Below are 24,772 nucleotides of genomic sequence, written 5' to 3' on the forward strand. Positions count from 1 at the left end.
CTGATCACGTAAGTTATGTTTATTTGGGCAGTCAGTTGGTTTGTCAAGTTCACATTTCTTTGCCTGAGTTTAGTTTTGTTTCTTTGACTTCTTTTATTAGCTAAATATTTATCACTTTTGTAAATATAACCTTTTGGGTTAAATAAAGGAAAAATCCTCTTCTTCCAATAATTCCTCTGACTCCTGCTTTTCAACTTGGTCCATCACATAAACGGAGGGTTTGTATGAATTTAAAAACTTTAAAGTTGTCGATGTGAATGGAGTGGCAGTGTGATTTTCCAATTTCTTTACTGAATAATGCTACTTTAAGTGCTTAATGATTTGATCAACTCCCTCCATGTGGTCAAGAGACTGAAAAAATGCTGTGCATGTTTCTCCTTTCTCCTCACAAGTTGTTCTTCACTTTAAAAAATTCTGGTCAGCGTGGTCAACTTTCCTTAGGATTGATAACTAAAAGTGTCCACCATTAAAGTGGTGTAATATATTGAAATCTGTGATTATTCATTATGAATTGTTCTTGTGATTATGAATTATTCTATACACTGCAATAGGTCATAACTATTTAAGTTGCTTTTGAATGTAACATTTTACTGAGATAAGGTTTGCAAATGTGAAAAGAACTGACTGCATTTGAAAGTAGTATATTACTAATTGTAAGGTACTGTACACATTAATTATGAATCAAAAACTTTGAACCTAGATTCACCCCTGCTTTCTTCCTCAGGATGTCTTTTGTCCTGTCTTCCTCTCCTCACCCCGTGGCAGATAGCTGCCCCTCCCTGAGTCTGGCTCTGCTGGAGGTTTCTCCCTCTTAAAAAGCAGGTTTTAATAATATTATTATTATTGTTGCAAAAATCTATTTTTCGTTTATATTAGTGAATTTAAATGTTATTCACACCTAGTTTTGTTAATTTTGAGTGTATTTTCAGTTCACTAAAAATATTTATTTCTATTGTTGTGCAGTATTCACTGTTGTAATACTGCATACTGCCGCTGGGGACAGCAGCCCTTCTTCGCTGTATCCCTCATACGTGGAAAGCGTTTCCGTTTCCGGTCCGTTTCAACACAACAATCGCAATGGCGGCAGCTGGAGAAGCTAACGGAGGAACAGGCAAACTGGAGTTGTATCCTTTATTGTTGTCAATATTTACCACTGAGGTCTATGAAAACTTTAATGATATTTTCTACTATCAAAGGGCAAAGCGAGGCTTCTTGAAACGAAACATTCGAAGTATTTGTGCCGGTAATTGTATCGAGGTTTCGAAATAACCTGAATCTGGGCTCTATCTGTTTGGGTGTGTTAGGTTGACTTTTAAGCTTAATAGGAGTTTGTGTCATCAGGTTTGCTCTACACTGTCAAGCGAAGCTAGAAGCTGGCATAGAGTTTGAAGTTTAAACATTTTTAAATCATCCTCTAAAGATTATTTACTACTCACCGATGACTATAGCTACTGTGGATGTTGTAACATTATGTTTGAGTCTGGAGTTTTGGTTATAGTTAACCTGCACCTTCCTGTTGTTTAAGAGATATTTGCACACGAAGAGTCAGTGAGAATAAAGAAAAGGGGTAAAAAAAAATGTTAAGAAATAGGTCGCTTGTAATAAATGGGTGTGTTTTTCAAGCTTTTATTTTTAAAGCATAAATATATTCCTTATGGTGGGGCAGTGTGTCAGTAACAGATTGTAGTAAGGATGAAGCCTTTTTAATGCAGCAAATAGCATTTTTCCATTGAAAGTAGGACAAAATGAGAGAACAGAGTCAGAGATGAAAAACCCGGCCTCTTTTATTTTTCTCTTTTGCCTCAGTCATGTCCTCAGTCTTCCTTGACCCTCATGCAGCTCTCTGGATGTTCCCTTCCCATCATCTCGTGAGGCCACCATCGCTCTGCGGTCGCTCTCCCCGGACAAAGAGCCCCGGAAAGGCGGCATAAGCAAACTGATTACAGTGTCTGGCAGCACGCTTTCTGTGTGAGATTATCTTCCTTGGCTCCTTCATAGCCCGTATCAAACCGAGCCCTAACATCTGTGTCATTTTTGTACTAAAAATCTTTCGCTGTGTTTCAGGAGGTGGAGCGCTGATGAAGCACGAATCCTCAGAGTGTCTGTGAACTCGTTTCTCGATCATCTATCCCTTGTTTTGGAGACCATGGAGATGTTTGGTCCACCTGTTGCCATATGATGTATAACAAGTGATTCTGGACTCTGTTTTTGTTGCTTGGAACTAACTGAGGTCCTACAGACTGGACTGAAGTTTGATTAAGTGAGCTAAAATAACTGGCACCTTCGAACACAGTAAAAGGTGGTTGATGAAGTGGAACTGAGGGGGAGATTATGACACTGGCTCAGTGCTCAGTTGAATAATTTCTACAGCTGTGATTGAAATAGATTCACAGAATGTATCTGATGGGGGTTTAATCATAATTCTTTTCAAAAATACAAATGTATGATTATAATATTAGTAAGTTCAGTCTTGCTTTATTTGGCTACAGCTTCTAGATGCCTTTTAATTTTGTTTTGCCGGCAATCATAAAGTTACCATTTTGGACAGCTAGAAAGATACTCTCACTGAATGTGTGTGTTCAGATGAAGACTTCTCATCCAAACAATTAATTAAAAATCTGTCCAGCTATCACTATGTAAACCAGTCCGAGGCTTAGACCATCAAATTGATAGAACTTTATGAAAATGAGAACTTTTTGGCACTTGTTTTCTCACACAGTTACATTTGAGATCATTTATGTACATGTAAATAAAGAGTTTATGATTACTGAAAGTAGTGTTGCAACAATTCAGCAACTAATTTGAATAACTCGATTATAAAAAAAATTCAACACACATTCTTTGCTCTGATGCTTCATTTAGTGGATGGCTCTGTAGCGTGCCATTGTCACCATGGAAATGTGAGTGTTTTACTCACATTTGCGATTAAAAACAGACTTGCAATAGACACTAACCTAGGAGCAAGTTGTGGACCTAAGAGCAGACCACAGTAACCTCCCTGAACAGGGTCCAGTAACCATCACAGTGGCAGATATCTAATAAAGGGTCTCCAGTATGAAGAGTTGGACAGCAGCAGGTCCCGACATGCCTCACGCATACTGACTGAAGAAGCTGATTCCACGAGCATACGGCAGCACAAATGAACCAGCTGCTAATCGATGAGAAACACCCAGAATTGCTAACTGAAGGTCCCATCCAACTACAAGCCAATAACCTGCCTGAGCACCACATGGAAACTCCCGTCAGGAATCATAGTGGCTAAGATGAACAAGCACATGGCTAAATACTTGAGTGGGGAACAGAAGAGAATAGGCAGGAACACCAGAGGAGCAAAACACCAGCTACTGACTACAAGACCACCTGTGATTTAGTGCCCCACACCTGGATCCCAGAATGCCTAGAATTGTACAAGATCATTAGGACCCTAAGACCCTTCATCGAGAACTCAATGGGGATGTGGCGTACAACGATAGGGGCAAACTTCAAGCCCATAGCACTGTAGCTCTGTCCCCACTGCTGTTCTGCATAGGCCTGAACCCCCTCAGTCAGATCATTGACAGGACTGTCTACAGATACTGACTACAGAATGGAGCAATCATCTGCCACCTCCTCCATATAATAAGCTCAATGCCTTTTATCCATTACCTGCTCCAACATGACGTTTGTGCAATCAGAGTAAACGTCTGTCGTGCTACCCTAATCTGATTTTTACTGCACTACCAACTTCTTAATCATGTTTAAAAAGAACAAAATATACATAAAATAAATACATGTTCTTTAAAAGGAAATACTCCCCAGAGAGTGGCAGCTCTGGAGGTTTGTGCTCTGCTACAGCAGCATGACAAAATAACATCTCTATGGGAGTGCTTCTTGTTTATGCCATGAAATGTGCACCATACATTCACTAATGTAAGAGGCAAATAACAGGGCTTCATGTTCTGCTTTCTTAGCAAAAGTGAATTTAAATTTTAGTGTCATTTTAATTCAATATTAGTTTCCAAGACATACAACATACATTTCTGTCTTTATTATATAACATGAACTTTTCAGAGTGATGGTTAACAGCCCAATAGAAAACTTTATATTCACACTGCTATACACTGTAAGTAAAACTGATTACATAAAACTTCATATAACAGACTCCTCAGAGCACGGACTCCTCAGATTCACAGCAGGAGATAATTTATTAAAATCAGTCTGTTTCCATTCATAATCCTCATGTTCATCTATAACTTGTTTCTCTGTGTGGCCTTAAAAGTCATCATCATCACATATGTCCAGATACACATCGAAGGCCTCTCGATTGCAGTTTCCATCAGGGGTGAACACATACTTATGGAAGGTCCCGTCCACACATATGGCTGCAGGAGACAAAACAGAACTACAATGACAATTTTCCTTTTTAAAGACACAGCGAGTGTAGCACTGTGGCTCTATGGTATATGGAGACCAAAAAAAGAAGAAAAAAAAAAAAAGGCACAATGACAAATTCTTGTTCTTGTTAAAATATCAGATGCCATATGCAAATACAAGTGAACTCATGCTAAGTGTAAAACATGCGTGCATGGTGCGTACAGCACAGAATGGTCATTATGGGAGTTTTTTTTTGGACTACTTTTTTTTTTTTTTTTTTTTAACCGCAAAGGCTGACACATATGATCCAGGGCTGCAGCTACCGATTGTTTTAGTAGCAATCCACTGAATATTCAAGCTATAAAGTTTGTTTTTCTTCACATGCCACTATTGTATCTTTTTTTTTTTTTTTTTTTTAATAATTGCAGACATGGGTTAAGTGCTTGCATTTAGATCCTTAAAACGCATTAAAAACAGCATCAAAGCAAAGAATCAGATGATTTTTTGGTAAAACTCCCATCACTATCTAATCCTATCCAATAAAGAAAACGGGATCAGCTGTTTGAGAGTCTATAGGTTGGTGTGCTTCCAGTGTGGCTCTCTCCCCTCCCCATCTTGTCTCTCGGGATGTTACACTGTGACAGACTTCTTTTTCAGATTCCCGATAAGCATTATTTCGCTGCACATCTCCTCCTCCTTTATTGTTGAGCCCCAATAGCAGGGTCTCTGGTGCTATGCTACCATGTCCTCACGCCGGAAGTCCTGGCTCTTCCTTCTTTGTTTAGCAGTGAACGAGCCAACCATAACATGCTAGGTGTGAATTTATGGTTATGTCACTGTAACAACCAATGCAGTCATGTTGCCATGTTGTGTATATGACAAAAGAAAACATTTATATTTTGACATTTCCCTCACCAATGACTGAGTTGACGTTCTTGGAAGTATTCTTTCCAAAAGCACAGATGCAGGCACACTCAGCAGGCACAGTAAAGCTGGCCAATGACCATTGGCTGTCCACATACTGACCAATCACAGGACCCACCTTCCCAACACGTGCCAGCCTGTGGGATGAAGAGGAGCAGAGGCGTGAGGATCACGATGGTGTGTGTGTGTGTGTGTGTGTGTGTGTGTGTGTGTGTGTGTGTGTGTGTGTGTGTGTGTTAAAAGGACTCAATTAGCAGAAAGTGGTCTTACGCAGAGCGACGGTTGAGTTTGGTGTCTTTGAGTGCAAAGATGTGAACTGTGCCTTTGTCACTGGATGCGCACAAGAAGGATGAGTCATGGCTGAAGTTGATGCTGGAAAGAAAAACCACAAGTATCATTTTACAACTGCCAAACAGGCCATTCTGTAGCTCGGTTACATTAAAACCCTCACCTCATATTTCATGACTTTTCCTAAAATCAGTTTATTCATCATGCAGAATAAATATGGGATTAGAAGGCCTTTTTCTTTGTCTTTAATTTCTCTGATCTTGATGGAGGAACAGATAATTAATGTATTGTTCTATTGCCAAAAGAATCCTAGTTTTTAAGATGTAAGATATACATTAGTTTAGACTATTGTAATTTATTTAATTAATTAAAAAAATTACCAGAGAACATAATGTGCCCATTAACACATAATGGGCCAGATTCAGCAACCCCTGTTCATGTTACAAAGCTATGGTTAATATCAACTGAAGCTGTGCAGTGGTGATCTTTTTTTGAATGAAATGTGTAGACAGATATTTTTGTAACTGGCTCTATTCATATGCATTCATAGGAGTTTTAGGAAGAGGGCATTTATTTATTTTTGATTTATTGGGTGAAGGATCTCTGTAATGCTAAGTGTGCTCCTTGCTGCATGCACTGAGGCCTGGCGGTCTGATTCTGAGAGGTTTTGAAGACACAGGAACATTGAAATATTCTGGAACATCGGTGCACTACCCATTTACTACTTGAGTGTTTACCAGTAAAGAGTGGCAGGGTCTGTTCCTCTGCGCAGCTCCACCAGTTTGTCCCTGGTCGTTGTGTCGAACAGGCGGATGAGGGTTCCTTTACGAGAAGCTGAAGCTGCCACGCTGCCGGGTTGGTTGAGTGCCACACAGGCAATCTCGCTCTGATGGGCGTTGATAGTAAAAGGGGCAGATGATGTTCCAGGTTTGGTGTTGGACAGGTCCTGAATAAAAAGCAACATGTTAGACTACGACTTTTACGACGCAGACATTTTCTTCAGGAGAAATAAAACGTCCTGTTTGTTTGTGACTTACAACCAGCTGCAGGCTGCCACATTTGTGACCTGGGAAGACCAGAAGCTGTTTCTCCAAACTGGGACACAAATCACAAAGACCTGAAAGAAAGAATTCACTGTATTTAAAATGCTAAGCATTATGTTGCAATGGAAAAACAGCTCTACACAAGTAGTATGATACCTTTGGGGTTATCTCTGGTGTCAAACTCAAAAAGCTTGACAGGGTTGTCTGGAAAACTGTACACATAGATCCTGTTCTTCAGCACAATGATGATCCTAGAGGGAGCAAAGGCAACTATCATTTTGACAGTTCAGTGACAATAAACAGAGTATGTGTGAGGTGATGCAAAACTCACTTGTCGTGTCTCATGCGGACAGCCAGAACAGGCTTGGTGAAGGTGAATTCCAGCACCAGTTTGTCCTTAGGATCCCGTGACTCCTGAGCATCGTCCCAGATCAACACTGAGACATAGACATTGTTTTGTTAAAAACTTATTTTTCATCATGTTTTTAAGGTGCACTCACATATCTTGGGTATAGCAAACACCTCTCATAATAATGACCTCCACACACACACACACACAGGTCAAAGCTGTACAATGCACATCCTACTTTAAACCAACTCACCAGATATTTCTGAGAATTTAGGATTGACTCCACCTCCAATTATGGCCAGCAGGTTAGAGCGATGCAGCATGGAGCACAGGGCTACACTGCCAACCTGCTCATGGTCTGCAAATGACACAAACACATATTCAAGTCCTTTTTAGGGAAATGTGCACAAGAACAATGTTTTCCTTGTATTCTCGTTATGAAAGTCATCGTTTTCCCAGCATTTCAGCCACTTGAGGTACCACGAAAAACATTTAAATACACTAATAAAAGTCTGAAAAGTATTAACATCTATAAACACATAACATGTCTGAAATATTCATGAAACATTTGAAAATAATTACCAAAATGTCTTGAAAAATATTGGTAGCATGTCTAGAAATAATGAATGAGCTCTCTCTCAGGCACTGCTCTACATGTGAAAGCCGGGTCAGGAGACTCACCCAGGTGGCCCTTCTCCATCAGCGGCTCCACGTTGTAAATCCTGACCCCCGTCTCCATAGCGCAGCAGAAACAGCCTGGTTATGATAAGAGGACAGAGAAGATTAAAAACCTATGAATCATTCTTATTCAGCTTTGGCAAATCTAACATGTTAGCTGCCTGGAGCCGTTTACAGCCCAGTAATAATCCTCCAAACTGAACCAGGTGCTGGGGACATCAGGTGCTTTTTCATTGTGTTGCCTCCATAGTTCTCTGTAATATTCTGGATATTTATAATTGAGCTACTTGTATATATCCTTTCTTAGGTCTTCCTCTTTCTGTCTGGCAGCTTCATCTTCAACATCTTTTGTCCCGTTTATCTTCTATCCCCCATCTGCACATGTCCAAAACATGCCTCTCTAACTCTGTCTCTAGGGCTGCGCAATTAATCGAATTTTAATCACGATTACGATCTGGGCTTTCAACGATCATTAAAAATGACTGAGCCGATTATTAGCCCCTCCCTCGTGCTTTACTCTCGCGCTGCTCCGTGTGGCAAATCGAGCGCACCTCTCTGCATTTCGAACACGTGTCACAACAATTAACAGGACCCGAGGGAAGCTCGGAAAGCTAAGCAGAAGTTATTTGGAGAGGAGAGTGACTGCCGTTGGTTGAAAAGAGAGGTAAAAAAAACTTCAGTGGTGTGGAAACATTATGGGTTCGCGGAGTCAGACGTGGATCAAGTAGACATAGTGTGTAAACTTTGCTACAGTGTCGTAGCTGCACCACAGAGCAACACTGCAAAGTTCACTAAACATAGATGTTTACATTTTTCATTTATTTTTTATATTGCAAACATTTGCACTGTTATCAGTATTTGCACACTACTTTATGACAATCTTTAAAGTCATTATTCAACACATTGTTATTGTTAAATAAATATCGTCAAATAATCAAGATCTCAATTTCAGTGAAAATAATCGTGATTATCATTTTTGCCATAATCGAGCAGCCCTATCTGTCTCCAAACTAATCAACCCACACCTTCCCTCTGATCTACACATTCATCAACATATTGCAATACATTTTCAGTTTAGACAGAAGATAAGTCTCAGCGCTGCTGTGTTGGGGAAAGCTGTGCTCACCAAGCAGTGACCAGGTCAGAAAATCAGACGATTAACCGGCAAAACAAGTAATCACTGGTAGTTAATGAACGTGTTGGACGGATATCAGGAGAATAACTGAAGGTACATATAGATTTTCCTTTATCACACATTTGCCTGGTTCTGTATTTCTTACTAATTCTGTTTTTGTATATGTAATATGATTAACCACAACTAGCTTAATACATGTAGTTTCTGTCTGGTGATTAGCTCGTAAATTGTTCTGGGTTTTTCACAGCAGTGTTCAGTCATGTTCAGTTTCATCTATGTGTATTATTCTAATATCATACCCATCTAACCTAATTTACCAAATTTTCAGAGAGTGACTTGTAAGTTAAAAGACATAAGAAATCTTACATGGATTATTTCCGAGACAACTTTATGTTGAAAAGCTCTGAAAAGAATGTAGTTACAGAACAAAGCCATTTTCCTTGAAGGCCTTCCCTTTGTGTAGCCAGAGAACGTGCCACCGTTCTCACACCACTTCCAAAAGAACAAGATAACAATGGGTACAAAGAAACTAGAGGATGTGCATTTTCCCCTATAACGTTAATATGAATAAAATGTTTCAAGCCTCTGTTTGTAAATTTGCCAGGTTTTTCCTCAGTAACTCAACTTAGTTTGGTATCTAAAACGTTCATTGTACCTATTGTTATCTTGTTCTTTTGGGCGTGCATTATCAAACTTAGTTTGGTATCTAAAACATGCACTAACTCAGTTCATGAACAAAGGCAACTTACTTTGGTCCTGATTGAACTGCAGGCTGTTTACTCCTCTCTGCTGGGCCATGACTCTCAAACAAGCTATTACCGGTAAACTGCAGCAACCTGAGAAAGATGGGACAAAAGAATAGGACGGATGTTCAGGCCACAATCTTCGTTTTTCTCTGGATGCTTTAAGCTGAGCAAAAACAAACTGGCAGAGGCAGCTAGCACATTAGCAGGAGGCAGAAGCGATCATTTGTTGGTTTTTCTCTGGGTTCAAATATATATGCATATGCAAGTCTTACCATAAGGCGCACACCAAAAACGAGACGAACGATTTCAGGTGCTGATCAAACGTCGACGGAAAACAGAAATATTGCAACACACAGGTTTGTTTTGTTTACCAAGGAAGACGTCACCGACACGTGCTTCCGGTTAGGTTCCGCTTCCTGTTAAAATAAGTAAACAAAAGAACGTTAAATTTCTATTAAACGTTAAAAGATTCATTGCATAATCTAAGTTTATAATTGTAATAAACATATTCATATCAATTATTAGCCAACCAGCTTATTTTCATCAGATTAAGTGGTCCTTCAAACTGGAATACTCACACTGGTTTCTGTGGGGTCTTCTTCTACCTTTTTATGGCGGTTGCCAAACACCTTCAGGTGCATTACCGCCACCTTCTGGACTGGAGTGTGGATCAGAACAGCTTTTACACCCATGCTCTCATATAACTTATGAGAATATGGGTGTTGCTCTTTAAAACCCAAATATCGCACTATAAACTACAGCACCTGTATTCCTTTGTAATATTTTACCCTTAACTGAAGTCTATTTTTCTGCAATTCAGAAAATTGAGAAAATTCAGAAAGTGAGTTCAGTGTGCACATCTGATCATCAAGCCTACCATTTCTTCCCCAGAAGCCAATAAAGTGCAAACAATAAAGTCTTAACAAATTCTGGTTAGAGAGTAACAAAGTATTTAGCTTTATTGAACAGTGGAGATGAATCCACCAGATCCTGGTGTCAGTGATGACAACTAGTTTGTTTTCTGACTGCTAGTGTTATTGTTCAGGTGCTGGAGTAGGCAGATAGAACCGCAATGCTAGTAATCTGGTTCTCATAGCGTCCATCGGTGGCACCGAGATCAGACATCAACCCAGTCATGGCTTTCCTTCTCAGTTTGTTTAAGGGAATCTTGGAAAGATGAGAAACAAGCAAAGATTAAAAACAGCATTTTTTTTTAAACTCATTGAGTCTGCATGTATAGAATTACTAGTTAACTTGGAGTTTTTAAAAATATAATAAAAATTGTCTAATAAATGGTTTTAATAAGCTTTTTCATCTCTGGAAGTTAAACCGCTGCTATCATCTTCGTTGTACATCTAAATGCATCCTCAATAATCGAGGCAAGGAAAACCCGGAAAGGACATTCTGGAATCATCAGGTCATTGCTTTAAAAAAAAAAAAAAAAAAAAAAAACATTTTGCAAACTCCAGATGAACAGAATCAGCTTTCATGGGCATCTTTGTTGTCAGATGTCAGTTCAACATCATTTGACGGCCATGTCTCGGTCAGACATCTTTTCTTTGTTTGACATTTTTCCCTCTCTGTAGTTGGTTTGCATCTTTTCAGTCCTTAATTTCTGTGACTTTAGCAGTTTCTTTAACACAGCCCCCTTCTGGCATTTTGTAATCTGTTCATTCAGGTCTTAAAGTCTGTATTCTGCCACACTAGTGTTTTGGCTGTTTCTGCTGGCTGACTTACATTCTGAGACTGCTCAGAGTGATACTTATTATTAGGTCTTTAGTTTCCTTCAGTTATTCTTTTACTTGCTATTGAGGCCAGATCTCAGGTATCTATTCCAGCTTTTAACTGTTGAATGCAGTAAGTAATAAATTACAAAGCCCACCCTACATTTCCTTACAGATTTTCCTTTATGTTGGTATTATATTGGATGTGACCGCGGCTTACAGAGTGGTTCAGACTTTAACCAGATGTGCTACAAATTCTGGTTAAACACAAAGGTAACTACTGATGTCCTTTGCCAATACATTTCATTTGCATATTTTATACAGTTAGGTCCATAAATATTTGGACAGAGAACTTTTTTTTTTTCCTAATTTTGGATCTGCACACTACCATAATGAATTTTAAATTCAAATGCAGTTGAAGTGCAGACTTTCAGCTTTAATTCAGTGAGTTACATAAAGATTGCATGTACATAATCACTTAATTTCAGAGTGCAAAAGTATTTGGACAAATGGAATAACTGAAAATAAAATATTCATATCTAATACTTGGTCGAAACCCCTTTGTTGCCAATGAAAGCCTGAAATCTTGAACTTATGGGCATCACCAGATGCTGGGTTTCCTCCTTTTTAATGCTCTGCCAGACCTTTACTGCAGCAGCTTTCAGTTTCTGTTCATGGGCCTGTCTCAGGTTTTCAACAAATGAAATTCATGCTCAATTGGCCATTCAAGAATACTCCACTTCTTTGCTTTAATAAAAACTCCTGGGTTGCTTTGGCTGCATGTTTTGGGTCATTATCCATCTGTATAATGAAACACCACCCAATTGATTTGACTCCATTTAGCTGGATATGAGCTGACAGCATGTCTATGAAAACCTCAGAATTCACTGAGCTGCTTTTGTCCTGTGTCACATCACCAATAAATGCTAGTATCCCAGTGCCACTGGCACCCATGCACGACCAAGCAATGACACTGCTTGTGCCCTGTTTTACAGGTAATGTGGTATACCATCATTCTGGTAGAAGCTGTCCAAAGAATCCAAATCTTTTTGCATTGCTGAGTTCACTAGTACTTTCCTTCTTTCTCAGGATGTACCAAATTGTAAATTTAGCCACTCCTAATATTGTAGCAATTTCTATGATGTTTTTTGTTTCTGTTTTCACAGCTTCACCTGCACAGAAAATGTCTTTTACTGCATGGCTCGCAGCAAAGTCTTCCAAATGCAAGCGCCACATCTCAAATCAACTCTAGGCCCATTATCTGCTTAATCGATAATGGGATAATGAAGGAATTGTCCACACCTGCTCAGGAAATAGCCTTTAAGTCAATTGTCCAATTACTTTTGGTCCCTTTAAAAAATAATAAATAGCGTAGCACATGTTAAAGAACTGAAACTTCTAAATCCTTCATCCAATTTGAATGTGGATACTCTCAAATGAAAGCTGAGAGTCTACACATTATGTCCATGTCAACAATATTACAATAACTGTAATCTGAATATGTTGTAGTAAACAGGTAAAACCTGTGTCAGTGTCTAAATATATATATACGGCCCTAACTGTATATATGAATCATATGTACATATAAAATGATTAAAAATGCAAAATGGTTGTCACAAGGAAACTCACTTTTGCCACTTTGAGGGAAAACAAAAGTCCTATATTAGGCCGGGGTGCTCTTTTTAGCTAATGAATCTTTACAACTCACTTGGATTTGGGTAAGACTTGAATTCAGAGGCATGGTTACTTTGACAGGCAGCTTGGCTGACAACTTTTTGATGGACAATCCCAGACATTTTGTTGGATCACTTTCTCCACATTAGCACCAAACAGCGCCTCGGTGCACCTTGCTAAGATTCCACATGCGATCACTTCTGGTTCCAACAAAAATATGGTGGCCACACTAACTTTAAAGCTTCAAAATGTGGAGACCACAAATGAAATTTATGTGCAGTGAGCAGAGTTGAGAATATACCACAGCTGTAGAGACGTCGAACCCTTTCAATGTCAGTCTTTGTCAGTTTATCTCTCTGTCCCATTTCCTTCACATCTTTCTTTGGGAAGATGGTGGGCAGGCCGGTTGCTGAAAAAAAATCCCTGACACAAGAGCAATGATCTTAAAGTACCACGTAACCTTTACAGAGAAACAGTTTGTTATACATTTGTCCTTTTGGGTACTGTACCTTCCATAGTGCATGATGGAGGTAGCGTCATATGGAAGAGAAAAGGTCTCGCCATCTTGCATTCTGAAGTTTTTCTCCATCCCTGAAAGACATGTGATACTTTCCCTGAGTGTAAACAACCAATAACCCCCCAAAAGTTTTGGTAATTGCACAATGTGCAGTAAACTGTGGTGTGGAGCACACATGTTAACAGGTTCATTTTTTTTAATGTCAAATAAAGGGAAAGCTGGAATTTAGCTACCATAGTGTTTAAACTCTACAGATAATATTTGAGGAGAACCCTTACCTGGCATAATGTTGCTGTGAATAACGGTGATGTGCTGTTCACGGTCCATCCTTGTGTGTTCATGGTGGAAACCCAGAGCATGAAGAATCTCATGTGCAATGTTACCTACCATGCACTGGGGCCCAACAAAAACAGGCTGCTCACCACCCTTTAAGCCCACAAATGACGCACAGCTAGAACAAAACTGCAGGTTAGTGTCCTGGTGTTTTTTTTTTTTTGTTTTTTTTTTTAAATGAGACATCCATCTTTAAACATTAATATCTGAAAAATATAAAGCAGTTGTTGCTGTACTTAATCTTGCCAGCAGTGAGGAGAGTCTTTTTCTTTTTAAACCAGCATTATGTGCCTTGTCAGGGTGTTTAAACTCGCTTTCAATTGATCCATTTCCATCCTCACAGTCAGCTCTGAGGCATGACTGAAGTACCAAATTCACAATTTTTTGTTTTGTAGACTGACATGCTGAGTGACTCTCTGTTACGTAATAGCAGTTACTAGATTTAGTGAAGCCTGATATAGGTCAAATATTCTGAGTGTCCTGACCTGCAGTACAGGCCAGAGGTTTCTGCAGCCAGGATGTCATATTGTCATGTTAAGATACAGAAACTGAATATTTCAGAAACCCAATCAGAACACAGGTAAGTGGTGCAGAAAACTTGGGGTGTTCAGCAAACAATCTGAGCTCCAACTGCAGTTCAAAGAGTTTAGACTGAGCTTCAGAAAACTACCTACCCTGTACTGGTTTTGAAGAGCAGGTAGTTTTGCTCGATGGTTCGCTTGTGGAAGGATACACAGGTGTGTTTGGACACCATCTCCATAGCAGAGAGAATATCATCTGTGCGACTAGCTGAAAAACAAAGTGGCAGTAAGACAGACTTCTCAAAGATCCAATGATCTTTAATGCACATACTGTGCTTACCTAAATCTGGGCTAATGATATAGGGTATCTCCAGAGTTGGCCAGCTACTGCTCACTGCATTCCTGTCATTCTGCAGAAGAAATGAAATGCTTCGAGTGTTCACTGACTGCCTAGTCCACATCACATCTAAGCTCAGTGTTATGAAGCTTAAATGACCTCACTAAACTTTTTCCTGCGAAAAGTCTTAATTTCCATGTTCATGCCCTTCTGAATTTGTTTTGTAAATTATGGTTCATATTAGACTCAAAGGAGGCAAGGCCCCACCTTGTTGTTAGTTTCTGTCATTCTGGTCATGTTTGGATTCAGAACACTGGAATTATGGTGGCAGAAAAATGCTCAGCTGGAAGTTCACCAAAGGTCCCACTAAAATGGCTGTGGTTATGTCCATATTTTACAGAGTACAATTCTTGCAAACTCTTTTCCTAAACTCAACAATGTGCAGACATTTCAAACCAAATTTTGTGTAAAAGTCTGTCTGTGGATCTGTTGCCTCAGTTTTGGCACGTGTTCTCAGGTAGCTCACCAACAGCACCATGTCTCCTTCTGCCAAAGCATAGTTTTTGTCCATCAGCTCTAACAGAACGACAAGAGGAGATCAGCATGAAGCTACAAAGTGCTACTACAAAGTTGCATTGTTCAATCACATTCAATTATTTTCTACCATTAGTTTGTGTGATAACTTTAAGGTTTCCAGTGCTTGTTTTGAAAAGGTTTGGCTATTAACTGCAACTGATATCAAAAAACTTCTTAAATAAAGGCTGATAAAACATTTATCAGCCACACCCTTGAGGTGCTTCCTAGTTTGCCAAAATGATCTGATCCATTAATAATCAAACTCCATCTAGAAGAATTAACTCAGCCCATATGACTAACTGACACTGAATAGCTAGCACAGGTAGCTTGTGGCTCCTGGTTGCGCACAACTGACTGTATGCAGTGAGGTACAGCATCATGTATGAAGAAAAATTATGACCAAAACACTGTTAGGGCTCACCATCTAAAGTTTCTGGGTTTTCCTCCATGTAATGCACCGCCTTGATTAGCCAGTCCTCTTTAAGTGCTGTAAAAACACATTTACACAGCATAACGCTCAAGAGTGTTTTGATATTTAAAATACCAGGACACTCATCCTCTCACTCATCCACACACTCAGGCTTAAACGTAAACACATTATACCTCGTTTGGCTTCTTGTAGAGGACTGCAGTACACTGAAACACAACAGGAGAAAAAAACACCTGCTTGCTTATTTAAAGAGGAAATATGTAATTAAAAAAAAAAAATCATGTTAGATGCTGACTTTTTACCATCTTTCAGATATTCTGCACAGACAAGAGCAACACAGAGTATTTGCAGCATGTTGTTTAAGGTCAGGACACAAGTGAGGCTTCCAGCTCCTCATCCTCATTAATTGCACTAAATAAAATCAGCTGTGAGCTGATGCTGCTTCCTCCTTCAGTCCTGTGAGGCTCATGGGAGGAGGTTTCACTGTTTTAATAAGGCAATACATGAATACATTTTAATATGCCAGTATATGGTGTAGGGTTTCACACATCTATTCAAATTATTCTGTTTTTTTTTAAATATATCACCAAATCACAACAACAGTTACCTCAGAGTGTTTTATAGTGTAGGTAAAGGCCCTATAATAATACAGAGGAAACAGAGGAAACCACAACAGTCAGTTGATAAATTAAGAAAAAAGGGTCCCTTTTTTCTTAATTTATCAATATTTATACTATATTAATATTTTATTATCAGCAGTAGAGAAAGTATGCAAAACCTTAAATAAAATTATATGTATAACTTTCCAAATGACACAATATATATATATACACACACACACATTTATATATATTTTGTTTTTTTAATGTATTTTTTATTTTTTAATTTCTTTATTTTTTATTATTGCGCTCATATGCAGTAATAACTCCACACCAAAGGGTGGCAGACCTGAGCCATAACATGCGCACAAATCACTATTAAGAAAAAGAAAGTATTTCCGTTTTAAAAACCAAACACGGGCTGAAGACGTGGGAAGGTAACGCTATTTAGCCGAAGTTTCTTGACATTTGTAGGGACACTTTTATCAAAATGTCAAACAGACAGGGGGTTTGGTATGTGCTCAGTGGTCGTTGACGATAGAAGGGAATAGGCTGCGGTAGTGATACATGTTAATGTGTTAATGGACATGTGGTTCAGCTCTCAGGTACTAGACAACATGCGCTGGTTTGAAGCTTTGACTGATTTGAAATGCTACACCTTCACTGCTGCGTTTAAACAACGATGAGCGGTGGAGGGGACATTAGAAACTACGCATCGTCTTTCGAAAAGTTTGTACCTTGGACTGATTTGTTTTTGGACAGGCACTTTGTATTGTAAGGTTAAGCCCCAACAGCAATACAGAGAAACCCCAAACATCAGATGACCCCTATGAGGGGCGGCCGGTGAGGGGAGGAAGACAGGAAGCAGACGTGCTGTGGAAGAGAGCCAGAGATGAATAATAATTCATAATTAAATGCAGAGAGGTGTATTAATGGATGGTTAGTGACGATGCAACCAGTGCATCATGGGAATTCTGGTACGATACCATATTTCTAATATGTTTATGGCTGAGTACAAAAGTCTTAATTTTATCTGAAGTGAGGTGACTGATTGGAATCTTTGCTGCTGTTTCATTCATTATGAGGAGACTTGAAATGTTCAGTGTTTCCTCCCTGCTTCATGGTGCTGGGAGAGATCTTCAGTTGCTAGAACTCGCAGACTTTAAAATCATACCTCCAACACGGTGACGTTAAAATGTCTGTCATCTCGCGTCACAAACCAAAACTGTCTGAAATCTAACAGGACAACACATTTAACACTAGAGCCAGGAGGGATCATTTTAACTCCTACCTGCAATAACAGCAGTAATGATGAAGTTGTTCATTTTCATCTCATTTTTGTTCTAATTTTAAGTGGGATCTGACAATATCAGTATTTAAGATTACTTTATAAGGTTATTATGATCATGTTACAACAGCCTTCATGTCAAAAGGTGTCCAAATAACAAGTGCTTCATAACCAGGTTTACTAGTGGGGCAACCTATTACTAGTTTAGCATTAATTTCTACGGGGTCAAAATGAGGTAGGGGTGACGTGTACTGTTGCTTTAGAAGTCATGGCTGCTATAATTGCAGCTGACCAATAGATGTTACTGGTAGGATCCATCTTTGAGGGTTTTAAGCTTCAAATCATTTTTCAGTACAACCAGGAAGTAACCTCAAAAGCTTAACAAGGCTTTATTCACCCTTCTATATCTGAATGCTTTTATGAAGACGTTTGGAAATATTCCTGTTGATGAGGTGTATGTCACCAAGTTTCCTTTGAAATCATTCTTCTTGTGCTTCAGTGTTTTGTTTGCAGTCATGACAAGGTGGGCGAGAGCTAACAATGTCCACAAACACAAACCAGCGGAGGCCACCCCCTGGAGTCAGCTGAGAACAAGACGACCACCAAGAGCCGGAGGAGGCGACGGTGGCAGCAGCAGCACTGCTGGTGTTAAAGGAGTAGCTGAGAGGAATCCTCTGAGAAAGACACAGCCCAGTGGGTCTGCTATAAAGAAACCCAACGGCAAGAAAAAGCAGTACATCAGCGAGGATGTAAACGGCTTCCTGGAGTATCTCCAGCAAACGGGGCAGCACGTGGCTAACAAAAGTCAGGAGGGAGAGCATGAGCTCAGAGAGGAGGTGCAAAATGCTCTAAAGAAAGACAAGAAGAGGGAGGACAGGAGGATAAAAAGACAGACCAATAAGAAGAACAATATGGTGAGTTGTTGAAAGTCTGAAACATTTTCCCAACTAAGACTTTTGGAAACTCTCAACATGTTCACAGTAGTGAAGTAGTGGCAGTAATAGTAGTAGTTCACAGTACATTCGATTAGAATACCTACAGTTGGTCTGAAAAAATAAAGTAGACACAAAAAGTGAAGAAAATTGTGTTTGGTCGATTATTTCTTTGTTTCAACAATATATAAATCTTATACAACTGGAAAGCTTGTATTTGTAAGGAAATTCCATTTGCGGTTTGAGCTGTAATCGTCTTACATCAGTTTAATGTTGTAAGGTAAAGATCCTACATAGTGCTCTCAGTACTCTTGCTGATAGATGAAAAAAACCTAAGTTTTCAGTTTATAAATGTAATGTAAACGGAATTGGTCCTAGTATGGAAACCTGCAGAACTCCACAAGGTTAACTTGCATGAACAAATTGGAGTCTATTAGATAGATATGATATAAACCACTGCAGCGCAGTACCTGTAATACCTACAGCATGTTCTAAGAGAATGTTATCATCATTTGTAACCGTCACTAAAGCTGTTTCAGTGCTGTGATGAGCTCTGAAACCTGACTGAAACTCTTCAAATAAGCCATTCCTCTGCAGATGATCTGTTAGCTGTTTAACAACTGCTCTTTCAAGGATTTTTGAGATGACAGGAAGGTTGGAGATTGGCCTATAATTACCTCAGACAGCTGGGTCAAGAGATGGCTTTTTGAGCAGTGGTTTAACTACTGCTACCTTGAAAAACTGCAGTATTTAGATTAATAGAGATTGGTTCATCATATTTAAGATTGAACATTAATTAATGGTAGGACTTCTTTGAACAGTTATGAACAGCATGCAAAAGGTGATCCCACAAGTGTTCTATAGGTTCAAGGTGAGGACTGCAGGCCATTCTATCCACATTCTGGGGTTAGTGTCTGATAAACCACGCTGTTTGAAGGCAAACATGTTCATGTTGGAGGATGGAGTTCGGTCTTAGACTGTGGAAAGTTAGTTAGCTGGTGAGCTATAAATATTCCATACTCATCGTTTCCCTATGACATAATGGATAAGCAAACATAAATCTCAAAGAAAATTCAGTTCAGTATTTTTCAGTTCAATAAAGATAGGGCAGGAGTGTGAGATACTGCCGCCTGTAGTCATTTGGGGAGCACTGCAGTTGTTGAAATCTTCCCACCTGTATGAGGTATGAATATACCTGTTAATGTTAACAAGGCTAGGGCCATTATTGTTATTTTCTACAAATTCAAGATGACATTTAAAAGCACTGCAGAGTTAATTGTTTTTAACAGTATCTTCTACCGGTGTGCGTGACACACTAAGCCTGCCACCACAGCCGTGAACATCACACCTGTCAGGAGGCTTCATGGTGGCTAGCCCTGATCTGGAAGTGACACTTTGAAGGAGCTTCAGAAAGCCTGGACAACTACAGCTAAAAAAAAAGGGGAACAAAGTTTCAGTTTGGACATTGGCTGCTTTTTCACGAACCAGTGTTGTGCCTACATGTAACTTTAGGCACAGCTCATCACAAAAACACACTACTTGTTCCTGTTTCTTTAGTTGAATCTATAAAAAATTCCTAGGATAACTAAAATAAGATAAACAAAAACAGTAGATCAATTTGGGAAGCTGTGAGTTGACATATAAATATTGAGCTCACACACTTTTCAATGAAAGTGTTCAGTGCGCATCAAACTGGTATATTTTAAAAGGTTTTTAAAAGTTGTGATGTTTTTTTTTTTTTTTAAATCTTTGTGAACTTATAGAAATTCTGTTGACCCCGATGTGATCTATGATGCTCCTCTGAATCCTCACTCATGTGTCTCTTCTCAGTTCTGTTTTAACTGCAGGAAGCCTGGTCACGGGTTGGCAGACTGTCCAGAGGCTGACAGAGATGAGGAGATGGGCCGAGGCATCTGCTTCCGCTGTGGCTCCACTGAACATGAAATCTACAAATGCAAAGCTAAAGTGGACCCTGCTCTGGGTGAATAAACACAGAGACTAACACCTGAACAGCTGTATCAGATTTGCCTGTGACACTGCTGTAACCATGCTGCTTCTCTCAGGTGATTACCCATATGCAAAGTGCTTTATCTGTGGTCAGACTGGACATCTGTCACGATCCTGCCCTGATAATCCCAAAGGACTTTATGCTCAAGGTAAAAAGACAGATATTCATACATCATGTCCTCCATAAGTAATTTCACACTCGCATGAGAGGGGATAGCTGGTTCCATGTTGGCAGTTTACTCAGTCTTTAAGCTACAATGGCAAGAGGTCTTCATCTAACCTTTTAGCTCTCTGAGGTAGTTTTAATCAGAAAGGAGAACATTAGCATTCAAGTGTTTGTGTTTTAAAGCGCCTTGAGGCAACTGTTACGGTGATTTGGTCCTATATAAATAAAATTGACCCAGCATCTTTTTATGCATCCGGTTCCTAAATCCGTAAAGCAGATCCATTGTGCTCATTTCTAGCTTTATATTTGTATTTTTGGAAGCTAGCTTTGCACCATTGAATGTTTAAAATAACCCTTTACGATGACAGAACTGCATCTGCATCTTGTGTTTTGCAGGAGGTTGCTGTCATATTTGTGGCTCAGTGGAACATTTTCAGAAGGACTGTCCAGAGCACCAGACTCCAAGTGAGTACCTTTGGAATTAAACGTTTGCTTTTGGGATTTCAGTGCACCTGAAAAATGATCCATTTTAGATTAATTTGCAAAATCACTCAGAAGTCTTATATTAATTAGAGAACATCTTTGGCTTAGGAAGCTGAAGATGTAAAGGTCTGTTGTAGGTCTATAACAGATGTGTTTCTAGCCTGTGCTGTGGTGGGTAGCTAGAAATAATGGGAAAGGATTTTGGCGGGGCATGGCTGATGTTTCTTATTCTTTCCCTCTTCATATGCTTCCAGATAATCATGTGACAGTGGGCTGGTTGTCCAACAACATGAGTGCAGACCATGAGGAAGTGCACATTCCAGTAAAGAAAGCCAAACCCAAGCAGCCTAAAGTGGTGACGTTCTAATCACAGAACTGAGCAGTGCTAATGTGTATCCCTCGTTGTACTTCTCTGACCCATCTCAGCTTCTGGACTTCATAAATGGACAGATTACCCACTAACAGGGAATGAAGTCTTGTATACCACTGTATATGAATGAGATCTTTTTAATAAAAAGTTTTCCACAGCTACTTTTGATATGCTATAGTTAAGAATTCTTGTTGCAGGAAGTAGTCATAAGTGGACACAGACTAAGGCCCCTGCAATTTCCCTCAGCATATGGATTGCCCACTCAAACAGTGGATTGTAAATTAAACAATCAGAATGTGATTGAAGGGAATTTTTATTTCACCAAGAATTTTACAGTCATCCACTGGGTTGTCTTCAGTTGTCCAATTACTTTTGGGCCTCTGAAAATGACAGGGTGTATAAAAATGGCCTAAATGGCTTGTGCAATACCTTTGTTATTAAAGCTGTCATTAAATAAAAAGTCTTTGTACAGCAGCTGTTACTTAAGGACTGTATGTGTGGATGTGGACTCCACTTGCTGCATAATCAGCACATGTGTGGTTGTGATGCTTTGTGGAGCTGCAATGTGGAAGCACGGCCACTCAGAGGCAGAACAGTTAAGCTTTGGCCTGCAAAATGTAGAGAACTTAGTCAGTAGGCTGCAGGCCTTCCTCTAAAAAATTGTGTCTTTGATTCTCGCAGTGCTGAAAGTCCTGTTTTTATGTTTTGCATAAAAATCTGGTACAGTGTCAACAACCAACATCTTTTTCTCTTTAAGGGATGTTTTAAAGCTGCAAGGAAAATTTCCTTCTCATAGGCATAAGGGAATAATGTGATAATATTGCAGTGTGTTTTCAGTTTTCACAGCTCACCAGGGGGGCTTATATGACTGATCAATAAGAATGTCAGCAGTCCGACTTGATAATAAACTGAACCGCAAACATAATACACTGGCAGCTACAGTGAGGAGGCTCACAGACTCACAGGAAGCTTCAGGAATAACAGATCATTTTTTTGGACTTTACTCAAATGTTCACTCCAGACTTTTTCTTTCAAGATGAAGATAAATCTTTGTTTTCAGTGCAACAGCAAAGGCCTGTGTTGCACTGAAAACTTCCCCCTGAGAGCACAAAGAAAAGAACTTACATCATTGATGATGCAAAAGGTTTCTTGGAAATCCAGTGCAGTCCTCAGCAGACAAAACAGCTTTAGTTGATGAGAAAAATAGTGGCTATCAATGCTGATCTGATGTAGTGCTGGCCTAGAAAGATCTTTCTTCTTGAGTTTATTTATATTAAAAAGAAAACGCTTTACATATCAGAACATAATAATCATCTTGTCAACAATGAATAACAGTAGTCCAGCCTAGAAGTAATAAATACATGGACTAGTTTTTCAGCATTAGGATATTTCTAATTTTAGAGATATTGTGCAAAAGGAACATAGCACTCCTACATATCTGTTTAATATGTGCATTGAAGGACATATCCTGGTCAAATACGAGCCCAAGAAAAACATCAGCAATCTAATTACTCTGGAAAGAGTTACAAGGCTCTATCCGGACAATGTAAAGTCCATCATTGTAGCCCATGAAAAATTCTTCACGAGTGGAAAACAATTAAGACCCAAAGGTCTGACTGTGCAATGTTCAGAGAAACTGCAACAACCCCCCCTAAAAAAAAACAAAACTCAAGAGCTTGATCTTGGACTCATTACAGTCATTACAGTATGATTTCTGTAAGCAACATGTCAGCACAGAATCAGAATACTTTATTAATCCTTAAGGAAATTATGTAAAAGCACAGTGTAGCTTTGCAGAGCTGCATCTAAACAAAACATTAAAAACTTCTGGAACAATAAAACCAAACTGGAGATGTTTGTCCATAGTAACAGCAGCACGTTTGGAGTAAGCCAAATGGCACAAACACCTCAGACCAGCTGTGAACATAGTGGTGGAGCGATGAGGATTTGGGCACCTTGCAGGCACTGAGTGGAGCATGAACCAAAGTTTTCTAGAGTCAGATGTGAGGCCATCTGTATCAAACCTAAAGCCTGGATGAAACTGGGTCATCTACAGGGCAATAAATGCAAGCACAGCAGCCAATCTACAAACGAATAACTGAAAAAAGAAAGAATCAGTGCTGCAGTGGTCCAGTCAAAGTCCAGACCTCAAACACACCTGAAAGGCTGTGATGGGACCTTCATTGAGCTGTGTATGAACAAATGCCCACAAACCTCAATGAAATGAAGCAACACACTTACATTAAGTAGTGGAGCACAATGATGACATCGACTCGTCCCCATGCAATTCAGTTCAATATTATTCAAATAGTGCCAATTGATAACAACAGTTGCCTCAAGCCGTTTTATGTTGTAAAGTAAAGACCCTACAGTAATACATTAATGCACGGTTGAATTATGGCTCGTGTCTAAGATAATGCAACCACAGTCTTGAGTTCATATGCATTAGTCAGTTGTAACTAATCACAATTGTATGTTAAACTGATTTCATGAATTAGACCATAAAGTCCTCTGTTTCTCCATCTTCATCAGCCACATCTCTGCTTTACCTGGATGTGTTGTGTTCCTCTTGTTTCTCTGTAGGATTGCTGCCATTTCTCTCACCTATTCACAGCTATGGTTTTGGTTAAACCTGGATCATGCAGACTGAGTTGGTCTCTCTCTGTGACAGTTAATAAATAAAGGACTTTAATGCCTCTGTGGAACAGATTTGGCTGGTACTCCACATGTTGTTTATGTTAGGGTTAGGTTAACATCTTGGCTTCACTTCCAAAAGAGTTAATCAAAGAAAAGTCTTACAGAGGAAATTATGACAAATGTATATTTGCTTTATATGCTTGCCTGTTAATGATAGTATATTTTTCACACAGTTGCTCATAGGAAGGATAGTTTCTGAAAATTCTGACACAGTAAATCATAGCAGAGTGAGTGGGGGAGAGTGGCTATCCTCATAAGACACCCCCCCCCCCAACACACACAGACACACAGTCTGCACACAGCTGGATTCTTTCTCATGGAGGCAAAGTGAAACTGCAGCCAGACAGCTCCTGCACTGTGCCAGCTCGCAGCCCACAGTGGAGGATTACACAACTTACCAAAAAGTTTTCATCCGCAGGAGAGTGTGCCTTATAACAAAAGCACAGAGGCTTCATTCTCTTATGTCTCCTGGTTCCAATTTCAGAGAAGCTGAAATGGGGTCTTTCCTCCAAGTATTGTTTTATGATTTTGAATTGCCCAACATCTTGCCTCAGTCCTGTTCTCCTCTGAGCATGCATACATACGTAAATCTTCAGAACCTT

General features: G+C 39.4%; 4 protein-coding genes across 7 annotated transcripts; 2 read left to right on the top strand and 2 right to left on the bottom strand.

Moving 5' to 3' along the window:
* The first annotated feature begins 1,011 nt into the window (after window positions 1-1,011).
* lage3 (L antigen family member 3) lies at window positions 1,012-2,559 on the top strand. Its single transcript, XM_085166171.1, has 3 exons — window positions 1,012-1,124; window positions 1,840-1,968; window positions 2,065-2,559. The coding sequence occupies exons 1-3, from the start codon at window positions 1,078-1,080 to the stop codon at window positions 2,177-2,179; spliced, it is 291 nt and encodes a 96-aa protein (XP_085022297.1). The 5' UTR covers window positions 1,012-1,077; the 3' UTR covers window positions 2,180-2,559.
* A 1,455-nt stretch (window positions 2,560-4,014) lies between these two features.
* Window positions 4,015-9,932, bottom strand: wdr45 (WD repeat domain 45). Of its 2 annotated transcripts, none has more exons than XM_085166160.1 (11): window positions 9,789-9,932; window positions 9,520-9,606; window positions 7,639-7,713; window positions 7,211-7,315; window positions 6,940-7,045; window positions 6,765-6,859; window positions 6,603-6,682; window positions 6,303-6,511; window positions 5,548-5,649; window positions 5,269-5,414; window positions 4,015-4,361 (listed from the first exon to the last, which is right to left on the bottom strand). In XM_085166160.1, exons 2-11 carry the CDS (start codon window positions 9,566-9,568, stop codon window positions 4,252-4,254), a joined length of 1,077 nt encoding a protein of 358 aa, XP_085022286.1. In that variant the 5' UTR covers window positions 9,569-9,606; window positions 9,789-9,932; the 3' UTR covers window positions 4,015-4,251. The 2 variants fall into 2 exon arrangements, with proteins under 2 accessions (XP_085022286.1, XP_085022287.1); XM_085166161.1 differs by having other exon boundaries at window positions 9,803-9,923.
* A 438-nt stretch (window positions 9,933-10,370) lies between these two features.
* Window positions 10,371-16,072, bottom strand: LOC146513774 (hatching enzyme 1.2). The gene is made up of 10 exons (XM_085166169.1): window positions 15,931-16,072; window positions 15,802-15,834; window positions 15,620-15,685; window positions 15,149-15,198; window positions 14,626-14,695; window positions 14,439-14,553; window positions 13,710-13,882; window positions 13,424-13,505; window positions 13,216-13,337; window positions 10,371-10,683 (listed from the first exon to the last, which is right to left on the bottom strand). The coding sequence occupies exons 1-10, from the start codon at window positions 15,980-15,982 to the stop codon at window positions 10,634-10,636; spliced, it is 813 nt and encodes a 270-aa protein (XP_085022295.1). The 5' UTR covers window positions 15,983-16,072; the 3' UTR covers window positions 10,371-10,633.
* A 484-nt stretch (window positions 16,073-16,556) lies between these two features.
* Window positions 16,557-21,943, top strand: zcchc9 (zinc finger, CCHC domain containing 9). 3 transcript variants are annotated; one of them, XM_085166168.1, is made up of 6 exons: window positions 16,557-16,664; window positions 18,015-18,429; window positions 20,278-20,428; window positions 20,511-20,603; window positions 21,017-21,085; window positions 21,358-21,943. In XM_085166168.1, the coding sequence occupies exons 2-6, from the start codon at window positions 18,031-18,033 to the stop codon at window positions 21,468-21,470; spliced, it is 825 nt and encodes a 274-aa protein (XP_085022294.1). In that variant the 5' UTR covers window positions 16,557-16,664; window positions 18,015-18,030; the 3' UTR covers window positions 21,471-21,943. The 3 variants fall into 3 exon arrangements, with proteins under 3 accessions (XP_085022294.1, XP_085022293.1, XP_085022292.1); XM_085166167.1 differs by lacking the exon at window positions 16,557-16,664 and adding an exon at window positions 16,671-17,204; XM_085166166.1 differs by lacking the exon at window positions 16,557-16,664 and having other exon boundaries at window positions 17,225-18,429.
* Window positions 21,944-24,772: the final 2,829 nt, after the last annotated feature.

This window comes from Neolamprologus multifasciatus, chromosome 7 (genome assembly GCF_963576455.1).
Source record: "Neolamprologus multifasciatus chromosome 7, fNeoMul1.2, whole genome shotgun sequence".
Taxonomy (NCBI): domain Eukaryota; kingdom Metazoa; phylum Chordata; class Actinopteri; order Cichliformes; family Cichlidae; genus Neolamprologus; species Neolamprologus multifasciatus.